The sequence below is a fragment of the Leuresthes tenuis genome, unplaced genomic scaffold (genome assembly GCF_036924035.1).
Source record: "Leuresthes tenuis unplaced genomic scaffold, fLeuTen1.0.hap1 SCAF_12, whole genome shotgun sequence".
NCBI lineage: Eukaryota > Metazoa > Chordata > Actinopteri > Atheriniformes > Atherinopsidae > Leuresthes > Leuresthes tenuis.
Window position 1 is genome coordinate 18363220 of NW_027325366.1, and position 20615 is coordinate 18383834.

The 20615-nt window shown below is 39.9% G+C and overlaps 1 protein-coding gene across 1 annotated transcript in view; it reads left to right on the forward strand.

The window, feature by feature from the left end:
* col4a1 (collagen, type IV, alpha 1) overlaps positions 1-15579 on the forward strand; it is a 48100-nt gene extending 32521 nt beyond the window's left edge. The window contains exons 26-52 of the mRNA XM_072396900.1: positions 499-667; positions 750-842; positions 1031-1135; positions 1250-1347; positions 2040-2190; positions 2309-2422; positions 3344-3511; positions 5159-5248; positions 5359-5511; positions 5667-5765; positions 5874-5963; positions 6693-6832; positions 7520-7646; positions 7788-7868; positions 8079-8177; positions 10611-10661; positions 10751-10936; positions 11058-11191; positions 11343-11415; positions 11980-12051; positions 12159-12287; positions 12459-12557; positions 12645-12857; positions 12945-13122; positions 13252-13366; positions 13535-13707; positions 13940-15579. Coding sequence (XP_072253001.1) covers positions 499-667; positions 750-842; positions 1031-1135; positions 1250-1347; positions 2040-2190; positions 2309-2422; positions 3344-3511; positions 5159-5248; positions 5359-5511; positions 5667-5765; positions 5874-5963; positions 6693-6832; positions 7520-7646; positions 7788-7868; positions 8079-8177; positions 10611-10661; positions 10751-10936; positions 11058-11191; positions 11343-11415; positions 11980-12051; positions 12159-12287; positions 12459-12557; positions 12645-12857; positions 12945-13122; positions 13252-13366; positions 13535-13707; positions 13940-14021 — 3282 coding nt within the window. The 3' untranslated portion in view covers positions 14022-15579. The remainder of the gene's footprint in view (positions 1-498; positions 668-749; positions 843-1030; positions 1136-1249; positions 1348-2039; positions 2191-2308; positions 2423-3343; positions 3512-5158; positions 5249-5358; positions 5512-5666; positions 5766-5873; positions 5964-6692; positions 6833-7519; positions 7647-7787; positions 7869-8078; positions 8178-10610; positions 10662-10750; positions 10937-11057; positions 11192-11342; positions 11416-11979; positions 12052-12158; positions 12288-12458; positions 12558-12644; positions 12858-12944; positions 13123-13251; positions 13367-13534; positions 13708-13939) is intronic.
* The last annotated feature ends 5036 nt before the right edge of the window (positions 15580-20615 follow it).

Consider the following 20615-nt stretch of genomic DNA (forward strand, 5'->3'; position numbering starts at 1 on the left):
TACCATTTAATGCTAACTACAGTACCTATATGGGGGGGCTCTGGTGGCTGTTTTTATGTTTACAGCGCAACTCAGGCTTCTTACTTGAATCTCCGTGGAATGGTAAAATGAGGAATAAATAGGTTACGTTTTTGTAGAGTCAAGTTAAACAGCACGTACTGCGAGTGTATGTAAATACTCACAGAACTGGTTAAATGAGTTCTGACAACAGATGGTAGTTGACTGCTGTCAGCTGTCCTTGCAGTGGTCATTTAAAGCCTGGTAGTTTAGCAAACCGAGATCAGAGACAACTGAGTTTAATGGATGAACCGCTTTAAGGTGGTGAAACTCAAAAGAATTGGTTAATTATCACTGTATATCATATCTAATTTAAATAATGGCCTATCCTAATCTATTCTATGTGAATAAGATGTCAGAAATGCTTTCTTTTTATTTCAAAGCAAACTGCTCTTCAAACAAGGTACATTTCACATTCCTTTTCATTAATTTTTCTCTCAGGCCAAAGAGGGTATCAAAGGTGAACGTGGACCAGGAGGGGAGCCTGGTCTAAGTGGGTTTCCAGGCGAGAGGGGTCCCCCAGGAATGCCAGGTTTTGGTCGACCAGGAGAGCCTGGGGAGAAGGGCAGTCAGGGGAGACAAGGAAATCCTGGACTTCCTGGACTACCTGGTAAGCATGTGATCTGATAATAGACAAACAGCAAATGAGTGCATGAACAACATGCAGTATACCTGTACCTTTTATTCAACAGGTGCAAAAGGTGCGGCAGGTTCAAATATTAGCCTTCCTGGACCTCAGGGCGCACCTGGACCACGAGGGGAAAGTGGCAGACCTGGACTTCAAGGTGTGGAACAGTATAGTGTACCTCTTTGTCAGATGCGTTCATTCATGCCTAAAATATTGATCATAAGTGTGTCACTTTTGGATGTATTGTGGAACTTAATTTAGTCTAAAGCCAAAAATAATGCTGCAGATTCATTCATAGGTAAAGTTCACTTGTTCAGTTCACTATATTAAATATTGTAATTGCAGGTGATAGTGGACTGCAGGGAGACTCAGGTTTGCCAGGTTTTCCTGGTGATAAGGGTGAGCTAGGACCACCAGGAATTGGATTTCCAGGCCCAACCGGTCCTAAAGGTCAGTCAGTTCATTACTGGACCCCTCCATTCTAGAAGCAAAATGTAAACAAAGTCTTTATACAATGCATGCACATTAGGAGAATTATACAAAAGCCATTGTCCATGTTTCTAGGAACCAGTGGAATTCCAGGAGCTCAAGGATTAACTGGAGAGCCAGGAAGACCAGGACGAGATGGCTTAACTGGAAAATCTGGTCCACCTGGACAAAAAGTGTGTATTTGTCTGCAGATACTTGTATTTCATTTGACAATTTAACAATCCGGTGCATCCGGTGCCTCCACTGAGGCCAATGCGTTTTTTTCACAACTTTATGCAAAAAATGTATAAATTCTGCTTTTGCCCAATGCTTTACCAAGTTTTATGAAATTTGACTTGGTAGTTTTTCCAAACAGACAAACAGTGATGATCACATACTAAGGCGAGATGAGGCTATACTCCTCTCCTCTCATCAAGATACCTCCCAGTCCAGAAACATGCATGTTAGGTTAACTGGTAATTCTAGTGATTGACCCTAGGAGTGACCCTAGTTTGTCTCGTTTGTCTATGTGTGGCCCTATGATGGGTGGGTGATCCATCCTTGGTGTACCATGTCTTCCGCCAAATGGCAGCTGGGATAGGCTCCAGCCTCCCTTTGACCCTGAATTGGATTAAGTGGGTATAGAAAATGGATGGATGGATTTTCAAGATACAGATGTGCCAGACACTGCAGTCGAGTTGTAAAAGACCTGAAACAAAAGAGTTTAATCAGTTCAAAAGCTCTGTTGTGATACTGTAAAAATTAAATAAATCTAGCAACAACAAAACAATCTGTTATGCAGAGATAGTAATCAGGGATATTTTGATGTCATACTGAATCACTGTCAGTTTTTTCAAAATCATATGGGTACTTGTAAACCTTGCAGGGTGAACCTGGGCGGGGTCTTCCTGGTCCAAAAGGTTCACAAGGCTTTCCAGGAGTTACTGGTTTCCCAGGAGAGAAAGGTGCCATTGGATTATCTGGTATTCCAGGACAAGAAGGACAGACAGGGCCACCAGGACCTCAGGGTTTCAAAGGTACTGGAAGAAACACATAACTTTGCTGTGAAGCTTAACTGGATTTAGTCAATACCAAGAAATTGAAAAAGGCTTATTTTCTATACTAAGATTAACATTCTTTGGTTTTTAAAAATAGGTGAGAATGGGCCCCCGGGACCTCCTGGACAGGTTGGTCAACCTGGTCCCCCTGGAAAAGGCTTGCCAGGATCTCCTGGACCAGAAGGACCACCTGGAGAGCCTGGACCATATGGTGAGCACAAACTCAGAGAAACAATAAATAAATTGATAAACAAACAGACAAATCAATGAATACGTTAAAAAAATCCTCTTAATGGAAGCTACTTTGCCATGTCTCAGTCAGTGGGTTTACATGATGAGATTAACTCGATTATAGCTATAGTTGGGTTATGCTCCTTATCTGAGCAAGGGTAATTATCCTTTGTTACATGGCGGTGAATGAATCGAATCACTGGCACAAAGCATGCAATACCACAGTAGATAAGTGGCGTTGTACCCATTTCAACTATCGCTAATAGAGCCACTTCTGGTTGATCTCTTCACCACCAACAACAACAAAACTAAGGCATTCGAGATCGAGTTGGATCGAGTTATCCCGGGGTCTTAATTCGATCGCAAGTAACCCGATCCGATTTGATTTCTTGTCGGATTAAGCTGTCTGCATGAGCTGAATAACTCAATCTTATTGTAATTTAGCCATTAATCCGATCCGATGGCCTGCATGTAACCGCACTGACCGGAACAGAACGGGGTAAGAAAAGGGTTGTTGCGAAACTAGAATTTCACTAGATACCGATGTCAAGGAAAATACTCCATACGGAATACCATTTTTGATACAATGCAGTGAAAAATGACAAATCTACAGACAAATGAAATGTTTTGATAAAAAAGGCTCCACTCTTTACTCATGACTTTTTTTTTACCAAAAAATAAATAATTTGTTCATATACAGACAATTTACATAAATTACCAAACTTTCTGATTAATTCTACATGTAAAATGTCACAGAGTAAAATAGTAGTTTCCAAGAAAAAAAGTCAAAGTCGTACTAAATGTCTTAATTATTCATTCTTTCTGCAAAAATGATACAGCAGTTCAGTCTTGCTGTAGGTGTAGGACGAAAATATACTATATGTGTGTCTATTTTACACAGGTGGGCCAGGTGTAAAGGGAGAAAAGGGTTACCCAGGCCCACCTGGTCTGGACATGCCAGGTCCTCAAGGAGAGAAGGGAAATCCAGGGTTCCAAGGAGTCCCGGGTTCCAAAGGACTGCCAGGACTACCAGGCTTACCAGGCAGAGACGGACTAATTGGAAAACAAGGTAAGACGGTCAAACAGGATGCACATTCACAACAACTAGGGCTTTTATGGGTGTTTTTTCATTTATGGAGGACTTTGCATAATTTTCTTTCCTTATCCCATTACCATTACTATTGCTTTTTTACTTAAGTTGAGAAACATCAGCAAGTCAGTATAGTTGACGTTAATCTTGTACTCAGTAACGCCAGCTTTACAGGGATCAATTAAAATCAATTTAGTTTTTTAGGACAGGAAATAGGTGACAACAAGCACTATAACACCAGGCCACAATGTCATATGCACATGGAAAGTAAAAGAGAGCAGGGTGAGGAAAGGTGCATCATGGGAGATCCCCCTAGCAGTTAGGCCTATAGCAGCTTAACTATGGGATTTGTCAGGGTCACCTGAGCCATTCCCAACCGTAAGCATTATCAAAAACAAAAGTTTTAAGCCTGATCTTAAAGGTAGAGAAGGTTTCTGCTTCCCAGACGCATACTGGCAGCTGGTTCCACAAGAGAAGGGCCTGATAACGCCCATTCTACTTTTAGACACTCCAGGAACCACAAGTAAACCTGCAGTGTGACAGCGAAGTGCTCTGTTGGGAAAACATCAAACCATAAGACCTTTAAGATATGATGGAGCTTGGTCATTAAAAGCTTTATATGTGAGGAGAAGAATTTTAAATTCTATTCTGAGTTTAACAGGGAGCCAATGAAGAGCAACTAAAACTGGAGAAATATGATATCTTCTGCTAGTTCTCATCAGAATTCACATGTTTAAAGGAAGACTAAACTTAGTCTGTCTGTAAAGATTATATCATATAGGCTCATTCAAAAAGAAGGAAAAATTAATCAACCATGTTCTATGGCCCCATAAAATCCAACAACGTTGCTCCTTCACACAGGCTCATTTGGAAATGAGTACATGATCGTTTGTACTTTGGAACTTTGCTGTAAAACTATCCGTAAATGTCTTACTTCTCTGAGTTCTTTCTTTTTTTTCTTTCTCGAACTGACCGCAGTCACCATTTGTCACTCTGTCTTGTCAAACAGGGGGAAGATTAGCTAAGTGGAAATCTGTATTTGGAAACAGTTACTAAAAGTAATTCATTAGTCTGCCTTAGTAAGTCATGTATTCACTTTAAACTAGGGCTGGGAAAATATTGATTCCTATTCTGATCAAAAAGCTGGTGTTCCTCTGGAAAATATTTTTAAAATTCAATAGAAATGAGCTCTCAAAGAAACATGCAGTATTGTTCAATCAAGCTTCAAGTATCATTCTACAGTTTCCACTTTCCATACCAAATATGACTGTTTCTAGCAAAAGAAAAAAGTGACATGGCAATGAGGAAATGTCAATATTGAGGCTTCAAAATGGCACGTCACAAACTAATGGGTGACACATATTAAGCGCTTTCAACGTTAGGAATGGATTCAAATCCTAGCAAAGCTGAAATGTTTTAAACTTATAAGACAGACAAAGAAATGAGTTTACCATAATTGTAATAGCTGTTGTTTGAGAATTTGTTGGACATATACTTTATGTTGTCCTGATGTAATCACACGAGCCTGTTTGAAAGCATCTACATTCCTTTTAATCTTCTAGAATTTAATCTCCTTTTCAGTCAAGGTAATCTCACTGAATGTGTGTGTTTGGGTGTGTGCTGTAGGTTTTAAAGGTGAAATGGGGGTCATGGGAACACCGGGACTGCCAGGATATCGTGGGCTACCAGGTACACCTGGTTCTCCTGGTCTGAGAGGTGAGCAAATGATAAAACCCTTGCTGGTCTTACAGTACGTGCAAGCTTCTCGAGTTTCTTTAGCTCTATCAGCAACAGTCAAAACCTTGCTGTTCCACCACTTATCACAGGTGATCCTGGTGTTACTGGACCAAGAGGAAATGTTGGAGAACCTGGACTTAAGGGTGAAAGGGGAGAGCCAGGTCTTCAGGGACCTCCTGGGAACATGAGTAAAGTTGACATGGATCACATGAAGGGAGAGAAGGGAGACATCGGAGACTCAGGTACAAATTAGAATGCAGATTTCTGGCTTAGTACAAGTATCTTTTTCATGTGCAGATTTACTATACACAAAACCAATGGTGATTCTGGTTAATGATCTAGTGTTAAAGTAAAAGCTTGGTGCCTATGTGGATTTTTTATTCTGTTTTCTAATCAGGCCACCCTGGTTTCGCTGGAGAGAAAGGTCACCGCGGACTTCAAGGAGATCCTGGAATGCCTGGCAAAGATGGAGATCCTGGATTACCTGGCCAACCAGGTAACTCTTCCGCCCACCTCAACTTCAATTTAGACTGTATTACATATTTCCATGCATGTAAACTTTGTATAAAGGGATCTCTGTCTCAATACCACTGATATTTTTTAGGGGAGAAAGGAGATTCTGGTTTACCTGGAGATCCTGGAGGTATGGGACAACCTGGACAGAAAGGCAGTGTTGGGGAGATGGGAATACCAGGTAGATGCACATAAATAAAACACACAAAATATATGTTATGGAAATGCCACGCAGTGAGAGTGCAGCCGTTATTATACATGACTCTGAAGCTCTGAAATTTTCCAGACATTTTTCAGAGGGTTTTCATGTGAGAATGCAAATGTCACCACTCAGTAATATTTTCGATATATTTTGTTCTTTGAACATCCCACAGTTTTCATGTGTGACAATGACTTGTGAATGTGTTTGTGCCGCTGTGTATTTTTGTATTTTACAATAAAAAAACAGCATTTCAATTCTGTAAGGACAGATATGTAAGTGTCTGTTTTCAGATTATTTATTGTTTATTTATAGGATTCCTAAAAGCTGATTGTAATAGTAATCAGATCATCTTCCTGGAGTCCACATCTGACATACAATACAAAGTACTTTACAGGCTGAACACTAATTTCTTTAATATACATAAAATTACATGAAATGTATTCATATTATAAATATGACAAAGCTGACATTGATTTGAAATGTTAATATATTAATTCATTAATATAGGACACCAAAGAAAGAGATCAAAACAGAGTCATTTACAAAAAATGAATATAAAACAAAATGCAATCATTGAAAATTTGCCCAAACCTATAACTCATTTACAAATAAAAGCCTGTGCATGTTTCAGGGCAGCCAAGTTTGACTGTTAACATTGTGAAGCTTGTATTTATCAGAGTTTCTTTGCTTGTATGTGTGTTTGTGCAGGTCCGGTTGGTCCAAAGGGTACAAAAGGGGACATTGGTACACCGGGACATACTGGATTCAGAGGCACAGATGGTGAAAAGGGAGACACGGGATTACCTGGTGAACCAGGTATCGGGGTCCCAGGATATCCAGGAGAAAAGGTAATTCACTAGGTAAAACTAGTGATAGTATAACTGAAGAGGTCTGGACTCACCAGCACCAAAGTAAGGAGAATAACCTGACAACAATGATTTCAAATGGTCAAGTGTCCAAAAGTGTGTTCTTTTACACGTTTGGAAAATAACAGATTATTTACATAATAACAAATGTCGTTTAGAGCACAGTCAGTATGAGCATCAGTCATCCAAGTGTTCCTGCCCTGTTCTGTGGTACTGACAGTATCTCTGTATGTTGTCTTGCTCAGCGTGCATACATACTCAACAATTACCAAACAAAGAGAGCTTAGGGAGCGCACATTTTACCAAAGCCTATACTGTATTTTCCAAGTTTTAAAGAAACTAATTGTGATCCACACCCCTTCCTTTACCCCCTTTCCAACTATCCAACAATAATGAGTTTCATAACACGTACACTGTCCCAGTGCGTAAGCTCATTGGCGGACGTAACAAATAAAGCAATCAACAAAGGACTTCAAATGCATTCTTTTCGGAAATAATTTTACCATTTTTATGTAACTCTCAATTTGTATTTATATTGTTTACATGCAAGTACACTTTTTTTTTTAAAAGTAATGTTTCTATCCCATGTCAATTAGGTCCCTTCATTACATTAACTTACCTGTCTTAATTATTTCACTAACAACCCTTTCGATTCCTCTACCCACATAGGGCCAGAACGGCCAGCCAGGATTTCCAGGATCACGTGGAGACAAGGGTGAGAAAGGTCAAGAAGGAATGCCTGGCAAGCCTGGATTGCAAGGGTCTAAGGGTGACAAAGGCAGCGTTGGGTATCCAGGTCAGATTTCAGTTTGTGTTGTTTCACTTAATTGGTTCAACAGGACAAATCAGTGTCATTGTTATCACACACGCTGTTGTTTTTAGATATTTTCTTATTCGGGTTTGTGTGTGTGTGTGTGTGTGTGTGTGTGTGGTATAGGTCAGGCAGGTAGACCAGGAGAGAGGGGTAATCCTGGGCTTCCTGGGTCTGCAGGAGAGCCCGGTCGTGACGGCAGTCCTGGTAAGTAACTTATTACATTAGCCAGCAAATATGTCGATCATCAATCATCAGTGTTCTAAGCGTTATTATTCAATCTCACACAAAAACAATTCATACATCTTTTCAAAGCTAATTAATTTGATTTGCAGGACAACAGCAAGTGAAGTGAAATTATACCTTTGCCAGTCTAATTAACAGTAAATGACAGAAACTAAATTTATTCTTCTCCAGGTGAAGGTGGCCAACAGGGACCTCCCGGTGCCCGTGGAGAGAAGGGTGAGCCGGGAGAGGATGGCATTCCCGGATCCTCAGGGGAGAGAGGAGACCCAGGTTAGTATTAGGGGAGTCACTGTAGGATAAGAAAAGCCCATATTGATGCCTCATATTGTTGCCAAATTGAAAGCTGCAACTGATGATGAATGTTAATTAAATCAGCAGCTGACTTGTCAGTTAGGGTACAGCATTTGGACAAGGTTGATGAAATGCTGGCATTTCATTCATGAATATTAACCATACTATTCAATGCAGTTTTCGGTTTATTTATATAGCGCTTAATCACAACAAATGTAATCTCAAGGCACTTAAATGATACAGTCCAATACCAATTAGTGTCCAGTTAATTGTAATCATAATCCAATCAAATCCAATTAATCAAATTAGTCCAATTCATACATACAGAGCCAATTCAAAAACAATTTCCTAGCTAAGGAAACTAACAGATTGCACCAAAACTTCTCTTCGGTCCAGTCCCCCCATCCTGAGCGTGCATGAGGCGACTGTGGAGAGAAACAATTCCCTTTTAACAGAAAGAAACCTCTGGCAGAACCAGACTGGGGTTTGAGAAGACAGAAAAGAGGGGACAACAAACACTGTAACACCATTCAAAGGATACCTGCTGAGAAAGAGAAACACAAGTTAATGACAACAATAATGCCAAATGTACATATGTCATATGAGAAATTAAAAGGGTGAAAAAGGGGAGCAAAGTGAGGAAAGTTGTGTCATAGGAGGCCCTCCAGCAGTCCAGGCCTATAGCAGCATAACTATGGATGTTTCAGGATCACCTGAGCCATCCCTCAGTATAAGCTCTATCATAAAGTTAGAGAGGGTGTCTGCTTCCCAGACATATACTGGCAGCCGGTTCCACAAGAGAGGGGCCTTATAACTGAAGGCTCTGCCTCCCATTACACTTTTAGAAACTCTGGGAACCACAAGTAGACCTACAGTCTGAGATCAAAGTGCTCTGTTGGGAAAACATGTAACAATGATGTGATGGACCTTGCTTGGTCATTAAGAGCTTTATATGTGAGGAGAAGAAATTCAAATTTAAATTCTATTCTGAGTTTAAAAGGGAGCCAATGAAGAGAAGCTAAAACTGGAGAAATGTTAGTTCTCACCAGAACTCTGGCTGGAGACTTTTCAGAGAATATATGGGACAGCCCAATAATAAAGAATTACAGTAGTCCAGCCTTGAAGTAACAAATGCATTGACTAGTTTTTCTGCATCACTCTGAGACAGGATGTTCCTGGTTTTGGCAATATTACTAAGGTGAAAGAAAGCAGTTCTAGAAACCTGTTTTAAATGTATGTCAAATGACAAATTCTGGTAAAAAATATCTCCAAGATTCCTCACTGTAGTACTAAAGCCAATCTGAAGCAAATTTTTAGAGAACTTTAGACAAAAAAGGGAGATTGGATATAGGTTGATAATTACCTAACACTTCTGAATCAAGAGTAGGTTTTTTAAAGTAAAGGTTAATTACAGCAACCTTAAATGTCTGAGGTACATATCCTTTAACAAAGACAGATTGATCAAATCCTATGTGAAAATGTTGATTGAGGGTAAAAACTTCCTTGGGCAGTCTGGTTGGGATTGGGTCTAAAATACAAAGGTAATCATCAACATTTAATCTATAAAAAGGTTGATCCGCCATCTCTACCAGTTCTTTATTCTAGCAAAGCCGAGGAAGTCTAACCCTAACCCTCTCCAATACAGGCTTACATCCTAGAAGATATGATATATCTTGCTGCAAACTTCGAAGAACTTGTGATTCCTCAAGAAGTAGATTCCACTCTGTCACTTCTTGTAAATAGCATTAGTGTTGCATTTCGCGTTCAAACTGTGAATAATGAGTTGAATACCCAAACCTATTAAGCTGTGCGTTACCCCAAGCAAGCACTGCAGTTAAACTCATTGTTTTAAATACCTCATATTAGCTTACTAATTGGCAAGATGGACAACTTTCTGCCAGCACTCCTTTGTTGTGTTATTTGTGCCTTTTTTAAGGTTCAAGCTTGTCAGTTTTTGATAAATAAATAGATTCAGACTCAGAGAATTTAATGTGTTTGAATTATTAAGTATTTCACATTCAATTGTGAAATACTTAATAATTCAAACATTCAAATGACTGATATAGCATCCAATCTGGAAAATATTTTAATCATTTATTTGAAAAAGATTCCACTTATGAACAACAAGTTTGAGGTCATGGGCAATTATGATGAAATTAATTAATTGTTAATGCCATCAGTAAAGAGTATCAGTCCTCTTTTAAGAATCATAAAATTCTAAGTAGGTTAATTTTGATTATTGTGAAATACTTTTTTTCTGATGAGAACTTTCTTTGAGGAAATTGCCAAATATGATTAAATGTTATTTCTCTGCTTATCCGGTTTTCTTTCCTCAAGTAACCATTCTCATTTTAAACCAGTAGGAAATAGTATGAATCAAAATGTATGCCCTTTATCTGCCCTTTTCCACAGGTTTACCTGGACAGGGTTTCCCTGGGCCACCTGGAGCACTTGGTATTAAAGGTAAGAACCCATCCATCATGGACCTCTACAGTCCTTCAATTACGTTCCGTCAACTGTTTCAACGTGGGGCTTTTCACTTCCCTGTCCAGGTGACACTGGTAGTCCTGGTATCCCCGGCGCCCCTGGTCATCCAGGTGTTCCTGGTATTAAGGGAGACAAAGGATTTTCAGGCCCCCAGGGACCCCTCGGAGAGCCAGGAGAGCGAGGTCTCCCAGGCATCTCTTTGGAGGGCCCGAAAGGAGAGAGGGGAGAGACAGGACAACCTGGAGAATCAGGTGATAAGAAATTAATTAAATGATGTACCCTGACATGAATTTTGTTTGTGCAAGAGGATATACATGCTGTCAAATGGGAGAAGTGTTAACACAGACAACTTGTACTCTATACAAAAACAAGGAGCACCAGGAACACCGGGACCTGGTGGTGTGCCTGGCAGAGAAGGCTCAAAGGGAGATAAAGGTGATCAGGGTCCCCCTGGTTTCAGCGGAGAGGCGGGACACAAGGGCGACAGCGGAGCTCCTGGATTGCCTGTATGTTGTGAGGGTCTTTTCCAGTGTATCTTTTTTTTACTGCACAGATTAGTTAATGTATGTACCGGTGAAGATAGCTGATACCTGGCAGTTAGAGCTTTGATGATACTGCAAAAATTAATAACCTTGTGTCTGTGTGTTTTGGTTTAAGGGACAACCTGGGCTTCCTGGTATTGATGGTCAGAGGGGAGAGAGAGGATTGCAGGGTGTTCCCGGCTTCCCAGGTGAGTCTTCACACTGTAATATAATAGTTAGTAATTGTAACTTGGTAATTATCAATGTCTCTCAGTGGTGATGACATTGAGAACATTCATCTCATGGATATTAGTGGAGTCCTTTTACATATTTGCCAACATTGTTTTTCCATGAACCTCTTTGAAACTTAGATATAATCTAGAAATGAGTCATAGCTGAGTCAATCACAAGAAGTTGCCAGTCCCTGAGGCATCGGAGCAACCCCAGATCATAGCATTTCCACCACCATGCTTCAAAGTTTGCTTGACTCCGCTTCTGAGAGGACGTTCTTTTATTCTTAAAAGATTAATTAGGAACTTAACATTGGCACCACATCCATCAGCCTGTTGTGGTGTGCTTATTTTTTTCCATGTAACTGATTTGTCCATGTCCATGTCAAATTTAAGTTATTCATCAGAGTGTAGCCTGCGTATTTCATGATGTTTCATGAGTATATCGGTGAAAGATATCTTTTGTAAGCAATTAAGAGAAGAGAAATGTGTGTGTTTTTATTCAAATAATATTTGATAGAATACATTTTATACCAACTCTAGGTACAAAGGGTGATGGTGGAGATGTTGGATATAGAGGAGAAGTGGGTGACAGAGGATTCCCAGGAGAAAAAGGTACGGAAAAGACTAAAATATCTCCAGTGTGTTAGTACTGAAAACCGTCATTGATAATAATAAAGATTTTATTTCTTGATATCTTTCAATGAAACTGTGTATGTCAGGAAGTGAAGGCCTTCCTGGTCCCCCTGGCCCCCACACCTTCATCAAAGGAGATATTGGGTTCCCAGGAGTTCAGGGCTTGCCAGGACCTCAGGGGCCACCAGGGCTCCCTGGACAGAAAGGGCAACAAGGTGAGATTTATTTAGGAATGTTTCAAATGTGCCTGTGTCTCTGAGTACAGCAAAGAAGGAGAAAAAGGAATGTTTCAGTTAATTTGTAATCCACTGTGATGCAGCCATTTTGTCCTGCCCATACCCATCCAAGTCAATAATCTTTCCATTGCCTTTGCCATTTGATCTCAGGTGTGTCGGGTATTCCAGGGCCAAAAGGTGATGAAGGTCTCCCCGGATATCATGGTCAGCCAGGAGCCAAAGGGGAGCCCGGTCTGCCAGGGCCACAAGGTGAAAGGTTCACATGGACGAAAGGTGTTGATGCTGTTGTGCTGTCACTTTGTATTTGCTGACACATTGATTATTACTTGTGTTTAGGACCAAGAGGATACCCTGGCCCTCCTGGACCTGATGGAGTTCCAGGTCAAGTGGGTCCACCTGGCCCTTCGTCCATGGATCATGGATTCCTGGTAACACGTCACAGCCAAACAATTGAGGTTCCATTTTGTCCTGAGGGGACCAGGCTTATATATGATGGCTACTCTTTGCTCTATGTACAAGGCAATGAGCGCTCTCATGGACAAGACTTAGGTGAGAACCATGACACCGGAGAGAATAAAACTGAAATGCACAAAAAGGACATTTTGCAGGGTGAATAACTATGTGCTGTTGTTTTAGGTACGGCGGGCAGCTGTCTCAGGAAATTCAGCCCCATGCCCTTCCTCTTCTGTAACATAAACAACGTGTGCAACTTTGCCTCTCGTAATGATTACTCCTACTGGCTCACCTCACCAGAGCCCATGCCCATGAGCATGGCAGCTATCACTGGGCAAAGCATTAAACCCTTCATCAGCAGGTTTGTTAACTTTACTGTTTATAGTGATTTATTTTAGTGATTTCTTTTAGGTGTGCTGGACACTTGTATATCATACTGATTTGTATGTATATCATACTGATATGTATGTGCTGTGCTGTGTTCACACAGGTGTGCAGTATGTGAAGCTCCAGCCATGGTGATCGCAGTTCACAGTCAGACCATCATGATCCCACCTTGCCCTCAAGGCTGGGACTCTCTATGGATCGGCTACTCCTTTGTCATGGTAAGAGAGATCCATGACCACATTTTCATAATGATTTTTTTCAACTCAAAGACACTACAAGGATCTAGATCATACTTCAAAAGATAGATCATCAGGAAAAGACTCCCAATTGAGGATGTGCACAAGACTCCGCATAGTAACTCTCATCTTTCTCATTGCATTGTGCAGCACACCAGTGCTGGTGCTGAGGGTTCAGGCCAGGCTTTGGCCTCTCCCGGTTCCTGTCTTGAGGAATTCCGCAGTGCTCCATTCATCGAGTGTCACGGTAGAGGAACCTGCAACTACTATGCCAACTCCTACAGCTTCTGGCTCGCCACCATTGAGGACAGTGAGATGTTCACGTAAGATAGACCTCTCATGCTCCTACATTTTATTACTTGCCAGAGAAAAACTTAAAAATTCTAGAAAAATTGTTCATCTTGCCTTGATATACCGAAGATTTCCAAGAAGTGATCTGTGAAAATGCCTTCTTTTTTTGTCTGGCTTTAAGTTGCATTTACACATTTGCTACACTGACATTTGAATTGCATATAAAATTGACCGGTTGCACTTTTTAACTCTCCTTCCCTCCAGGAAACCTGTCCCGACAACTCTTAAAGCAGGCAATCTACGAACACACATAAGCCGCTGCCAGGTGTGCATGAAGAGGACATAAACCTCAAAACCAGAGTCTTTCATTTTAACACACCAGCAACGAGACATGCATTGGCGTCCTAGACTTGGCCTTACTTCCTGTTTTCAAAGGATGGTGCTATTTCCCTGCATGGCATGTGTGAGAGGAGAGGAACAAGAGACGTTGGTCGCAGAACAGCCAGAGATTGGACTTTACAAATCAAAACACAGAGACCAAGTGGCCTATGGCTCCATGTAGAAACACACAATCACAACATGTTTCCAAAGAATGGCACCCAGTTTACCACTGCACTGACTTCATGCCCCTGAAACTGGTAAACTGGTGTTCATTTTGAAAGGGCTGTTTGTGTAAGTCAGGTGCTATTGAATTTTACTTCTCCGCCTTTTCCTTTCTCTTCTCCTTGTAATTTGCCTTTCCTCTCTGTGCCTCACGATTCAAACATATAACTACACATTATTATAAAGTTTCACACCCTATAACATATTTAAACCTACTAATGTAAAGGATGGGACTTACCACTGGTTACAGATGCTTATTATTTGCCAAACCACCGTAATGTTGCAGACACAGATATATACCAAACACTGATGTAAATACAATGCATTCCTCTTTAACATAGTTACACATACTCTCCTCAGGTTACTGTACTACTTTGTGTGTCATTAAGCCCATTTTATTTATAAGATTTATGAGAATATGTTGGACTTGAGTTTATCGAAATCCCATGTATCCACAAGCAATGTTTCAATGTGTGACAGCCATATTACCATAGAAAACAGCACTGAAAGAGCATTGATAAGTGTGTGTGTGTGTGTGTGTGTATGTACATACAGTATATGAATGCATGGGTAACTTGGAAATGATGTGTGTTGTGATGTCTGCATATATATTGTTGCCCACCCCTGTTTTTGCTTTATCTGAAACAAAAGAACATGAAGAAATAGACATACAAAAGAGTAATCTTTTCTTTCCATTTACCCTGTGAGATTGAGTATCGCGACTGTGCTTCAAAAGATTTCCAAAATTGTTTCTCGACTTTGATCCCAAAGCCATGCTCGTTTATTCTGTGTACTAACATGTACTTGCAGTTTTCCTTGTGTACTTGACCGTTCCCATTCTTGAATTATTTTTTTATCCTGTCTTTTAGTGCAAAATGTGTTTGTCATTAAGCGTGAAGTCAAATATATTCAGTGTGTTTACAGGTTGAGATATTTTAAAAGGCCTAAAAAACTCATTTGTCTTTTCATTATCCTCATAACATGCTGAACTTTGAAATAATTAAGACTTATCGAGCCTGGAAAGCTTCTTGGGCCCCAAACTTTCAGTGTCTCTTTCAGAGTGACTGAATCATATAGAATTTCTGTAATTCAGAAACTCTACATTGATTCCAACCTGTTTTTGTTGGTGAGTTACCTGTAAATGTAGGAGTATGAGCAACATGTGCCAGCATAAAGCAAACAGCTGGAATTGTCCCAAGTGATTAAAGAGACAGAACAGGACACACCTCATCAAGATTTTATACTTCCTTCGTCTGATACTTTGTCATTTCTGCAATAAAACAGTTTGTAGAATATTCCTATTGATTCATCAAAGGTGTTTTTTTTTTTCTAAATTAGTTTTGTATTTCATTGTACATGTACTTCATAAATGCCACAAGAGGGCAGCGCCAGCACACTTTCATTTGAAGTCGCTGCAACCTCTCCATCGGTATGACTCAGCCCTCACTGTGTTTGTTTTTTAATCAGCTTCTCGCTAGCAACACACAGCACAAGCTGACCCAAAATATATCATGAACGATAATTCAAGTGCAGCCTCTGCAACAACGCTTCCACTGTGTGATGCAGCCACTACCTCAGCACTTCTGCTGGGACAGTGGCCAATGAACCCTTTCACCCCATGAAAATACAAATGGATCGATTCGTTCTGCAGAGGGCCCGATAACCCCACCTTTCAAGTCTGCTCTCATCTTTCATTTATTACCGGAATCCTATCCCTTGTTTCCTCTTTCGTCACCAGAGAGACAAACAGAGCCCTTGATCCCTGGCTGTCTTCATAAACATGTCTGATAAGGCCTTAACCTCTGACTGGGAGTGTTAGGTCAGCAAGGTGGGAATCAGGTTGGATTCCCTATTGAGAGCTCGGATGGTCAAATGACAGGAACAATGTGGAGCAAAGCCCTTTTGACTAAAAAGTGGAGACATCGGCAGTTTAAGGAAAGGTAACTTTGAAGAAAAGTGATTGAAAACAGCTCCTGCCGTTATTCTATATTCGCAGTAAAGACAAAATTTGAATTTAAAAGGGAACACCTTCCAACAAAACTTTGAGTCAGATGACTTTACACGTGGCCCACTTAGGAACTTTTATAATTTTTTCTTTTTAACTAATTTTAAGCTGGAGCAACATTATGTTACATAATCACTTTATTTGTGTATGCATGTCTGTTGTTTGGTTATTTCCTATTTATATATATATTAGAAAAAGTAATTCCAGTGTCTCTGCTGTACCTGCTTGAGTGTCTGGTCAAATCTTAATTTACACATCAGCTTTTGCTGGTCACAATAAGCCCAGTAACACTGTGGGTAGGCTTCTGCAATATCTATTTGCATCCTCGTTTTACTCCACTACAATGTTTTCTGGGAACAGAAAACATTTCTAAACAACTTAATCTAATAATCTAAGTAGAACATCCATTAATGAATTTATTTTAACATCCATTAATTCTAAGTACCAAAAGTAATCTAATAAATTAATTTTCTAATGAATCAGATTAAAATTCAAAATAATCTGTTTGATTTAGATTTGACAGGCTTTTGTACTTAAAAATGTCACGCAATCTAGGCTGTGTGCGTGCACGTTGTGATGGTTTATTACACAGCTGATTTGAATGAGGCATCACTGGAATTCAGATGTAAATACACAGACAACATCAATGCCATGCATATGGTTAAGGTCAGTGCTTAGCCTTGATCAGGGCTTTTCAAAGGTTTATCCCCTTTAAGTAACGTAATCCTTTAGGTTGTTTGCTAACATAGCTAAATTGAGACCCAACTTAAGAGTTACAATCACCTTCAAAGAGCTGAAGTTGATACTGCTGTGAAAATCTGTCCATGATGTTACATACACAGCAAAGAGACAAATTGCTATTTGTGCTTTTTTTTTTTTTTGGCCAAGTTAGGTTTAAATGTAGACAATAAACTTTAAAGAACGCAGGCTATGGCTATGTTCCTGCACTTGATAAGGATTGTTTTCCGGAAAGTGTTGACGTTACAGTGTGGGAATGTATCATGGGGTTTGTGTGAGCATGACCTTTCCTCTTAGCATTTCATGTACAGTGGCAACCAACTCCACCACACACCCTTGACCCTCTGAGCCTGGCTAAATACAGATTATCTTGCAACGGAGCACGCAACGCAAAACCCATCAAAGGTCATTAAGGGGAAACCCTCACAAACATACTAACAGATGACTGCAAAACGTTGTAAATCCAGTACTTCTAATACATTGTTGTGGGTTTGTAAGAACACTGCAACCAGGAGGTAAATACCTTTGTGCAAAATCAGTTGTCGTTACCACTATTACTGGTAATTTTCCATTGATAACAACATAAGTCGAATAACCATTCAGCAGTTGAACTATAAAAAGGTTTATCTGTAATTGGTTGGAATGCTCTTCATCTAACCAATAGATCCTTTTTTTCCCAGAATATGAAAACGTGGAATCTTGTACAATAGAGGTAAAAGAATACAGAAGAAAACATGATTGGGGTATGATTGGGACTTGAAGAATGACCTTGAAGCAGAAGCTCTGGATAAGGGTTTAACGTACTATTGTTGTACCACACAGATTATCTTTAAATCATTCACACGGACATATTGAACTGCATCTTTTTTTAAAATACCATTACTCTAAGGTTAACAGAAACTGGTTCAGTTTTGTTGTGTTGCAAAGTCTGGAAAAGCAACTAGGAAGATGTGAAATGGTCACAAAATGGAAAACTTTGTAGTCATGCTAAGTAATGTGTTATTACAGTGTTTGCTTCAACATCAGCCAAGTTAGCTGTTTGGCTGCACAGGCCCACTTCCCCCAACTCCTCCAACAGTCAAATGTAGACTTTTTTCGCTTCCTAAATGTGATGTACGGTCATTATTTGTCTGTTTCCCAAAATGCAGCAACAATGTGCTATTTCATTCGCGTCAAACAGCTCTAAGAAAACAGCGAAAAACTTTGTATTTCACACGTTGCTGCAAGACTGGTTTGGCAACGGATGAATAGACTAATAGTTTGGAAGTTTTTTAAAATTCTCTACATTCCTTGACGTTCCCTGAAGGAGATTCTCGAAACCAAGCTATTGCCTAATTGTCATTTTTCTTTCAAAATATTAAAGTTTTGTGTATTGCTCAGTCCTGAAAAATAGAGTAATATTTGTCTGAAAATGAAACACAACAACAAAAAAAACCCTGATATCTTTTAACAGACTTAAAAGTCAGAATCAAACAAGACATGACCTTCCATCCCATCAAATGCTGCCAAAGGTTTTCACATAGCACATGCAGTGTATAACACACATAAATAAGGATAGGAATGTGCTGTTCTTAACAGTTACTATAATTACTATAGTCATGGAGCAGAGCACAGTACACATCCTTCCAAAAATTTGAAACAAAATTAACACCCTCAGTCACAAAGTTTACTGCACTATACAGTATCTTTTGGGCACAGAAAGATCGGGCTCTGATATCTGTTTGATAAGAACAGCCTGTATTTATAATGTGCTGATCCAACAGTTTAGTTGCATTGCGCAGCATACACATTTGTGTCTCAGCATGATTGTCAGAAATATGATTCCATCTGCAAAGCTTGGCTCTCGTATGAGGTCCGATCACGATCTCAGCATGACTGGAAATCTGATGTCTCTGGATGGAGCCAAACATGGTGCTTCCTCCTCCTCTTCCTCTGCCTCCTCTTCCTCCACGGACATTTTAACTCAATGCACGATGTCCACTCAGGAATATGGAAATAGCGTGGCACTGCATGAATGAGAGAACAGAACGCCTCCACGGCAGAGCGGAGGAGTAAAAAAGAAGAGTGGACGTCACAGTAACAGAGAGTGCGTGGGCACAAGAGGAAGAGTGGGAGGGAATTTGTGGGAGGCATTCCAGTACAACTCTCAATCTGTCTTTTATCTTCATTTTTCACAGTTAATTCTCTCGTACTCTTTCAAGCTACTCATCACTCTTCTTTCTTTCCTTGCCACCCTCTTGAGTTACTGGTAAACCTCACTGTCCTGTATCAATCGGTACTCTTTTCAATTGCTACCCTCTGCTAAAAGTCAGTATTTTTTATTTCATCAAGATGCTTGATATGCCTAATTTTATTCTTAGCAGGGAAGATCAAACAAATCAACAAAGAGACAAAGGATTATCTCTTGCCACTTGCCACTCTAGTGTTCGACTACGTTATACAAACCCAATTCCAAAAGAGTTGGGATGTTGTGTTAAATGTAAATGAAAAATACATGCTGTGATTCCTAAATCTCATAAACCATTCTTTCATTAACAATAGAACATAGAAAACATATCACATGGCGAAAGTGAAACATCTGATCATTTCATGGAAATACAACAACATTTTGGATTTTGATGACAGCAGCACATCTGAAACATGTCTCTTCCCCACAGTGTATCATCACCTCTTCTTTTACCATCAGTCTGTAAACATCTAGGAATGGCAGAGACCAGTTAGTGGAGCTTTGGTAGAGGAATGCTGTCCCATTCTTGCCTGATATAGGACTCTAGCTGCTCAACAGCCCTGGCTCTTATTGTTGTGATTTGTAATGTTTTTCACTTGGTGAAAGGTTTGGACTGCAGGCAGACCAATCTAGCATCTGAACTATTTCACACTGAAGTTGTGATGTTGTAACAGATTGTCTTGCTGTAATATGCGAGAACTTCTCTGGAAAAGACATAATCTGGGTGGGAGCATATGCCACCGTAAAACCTCTATATATACCTTTGAGCATTGATGGTGACTTTACAGTCAGATGGTTCGGATGTCGGATCATTTGATGATTTTATGTACTGTCGATGATGATGATTCGCACTCGAATGTCTTCACAGTTTTATATTGTGGAAAATTATCGTGAAATTTCTCCACAATTTGTAGATACTTTCACTGCTTTCATCAAATTAAAAGTTCTTCATAAAATAGAAAAACTTCTCTCAACACATTGACATGTTTTGATGTCCATTGTGAATAAGACGTTGGTTTATGAGATAAATAAGAGTATAAGGCCTGTAGATGTTTCACTGTGCTCAGCTTATACTTAGCCTAAAGCAAATAGAAAATAAGAAAGCGTAAACCTAGCTCCATCCAAAGCAGGGCTGTTAGAGTTAATCTTTTACTTGGTTTACTGATTCTTTTCTTGTTATTAGCTTGTTATACACTCAAAAATGAGTGTATATGAGGGGAAAAGAGAGTCTAAAACTAATTTCATGTAAACATGGAAAGTGGAAAGCAACCAAATGAAGGTTAGCCATCACTTGCTTATCGGTCTGGATCTGGAAGTCCCACAAATTCTTAGCTCTGTCATTCTCCTTTGAAGGTATCTCCCATTTT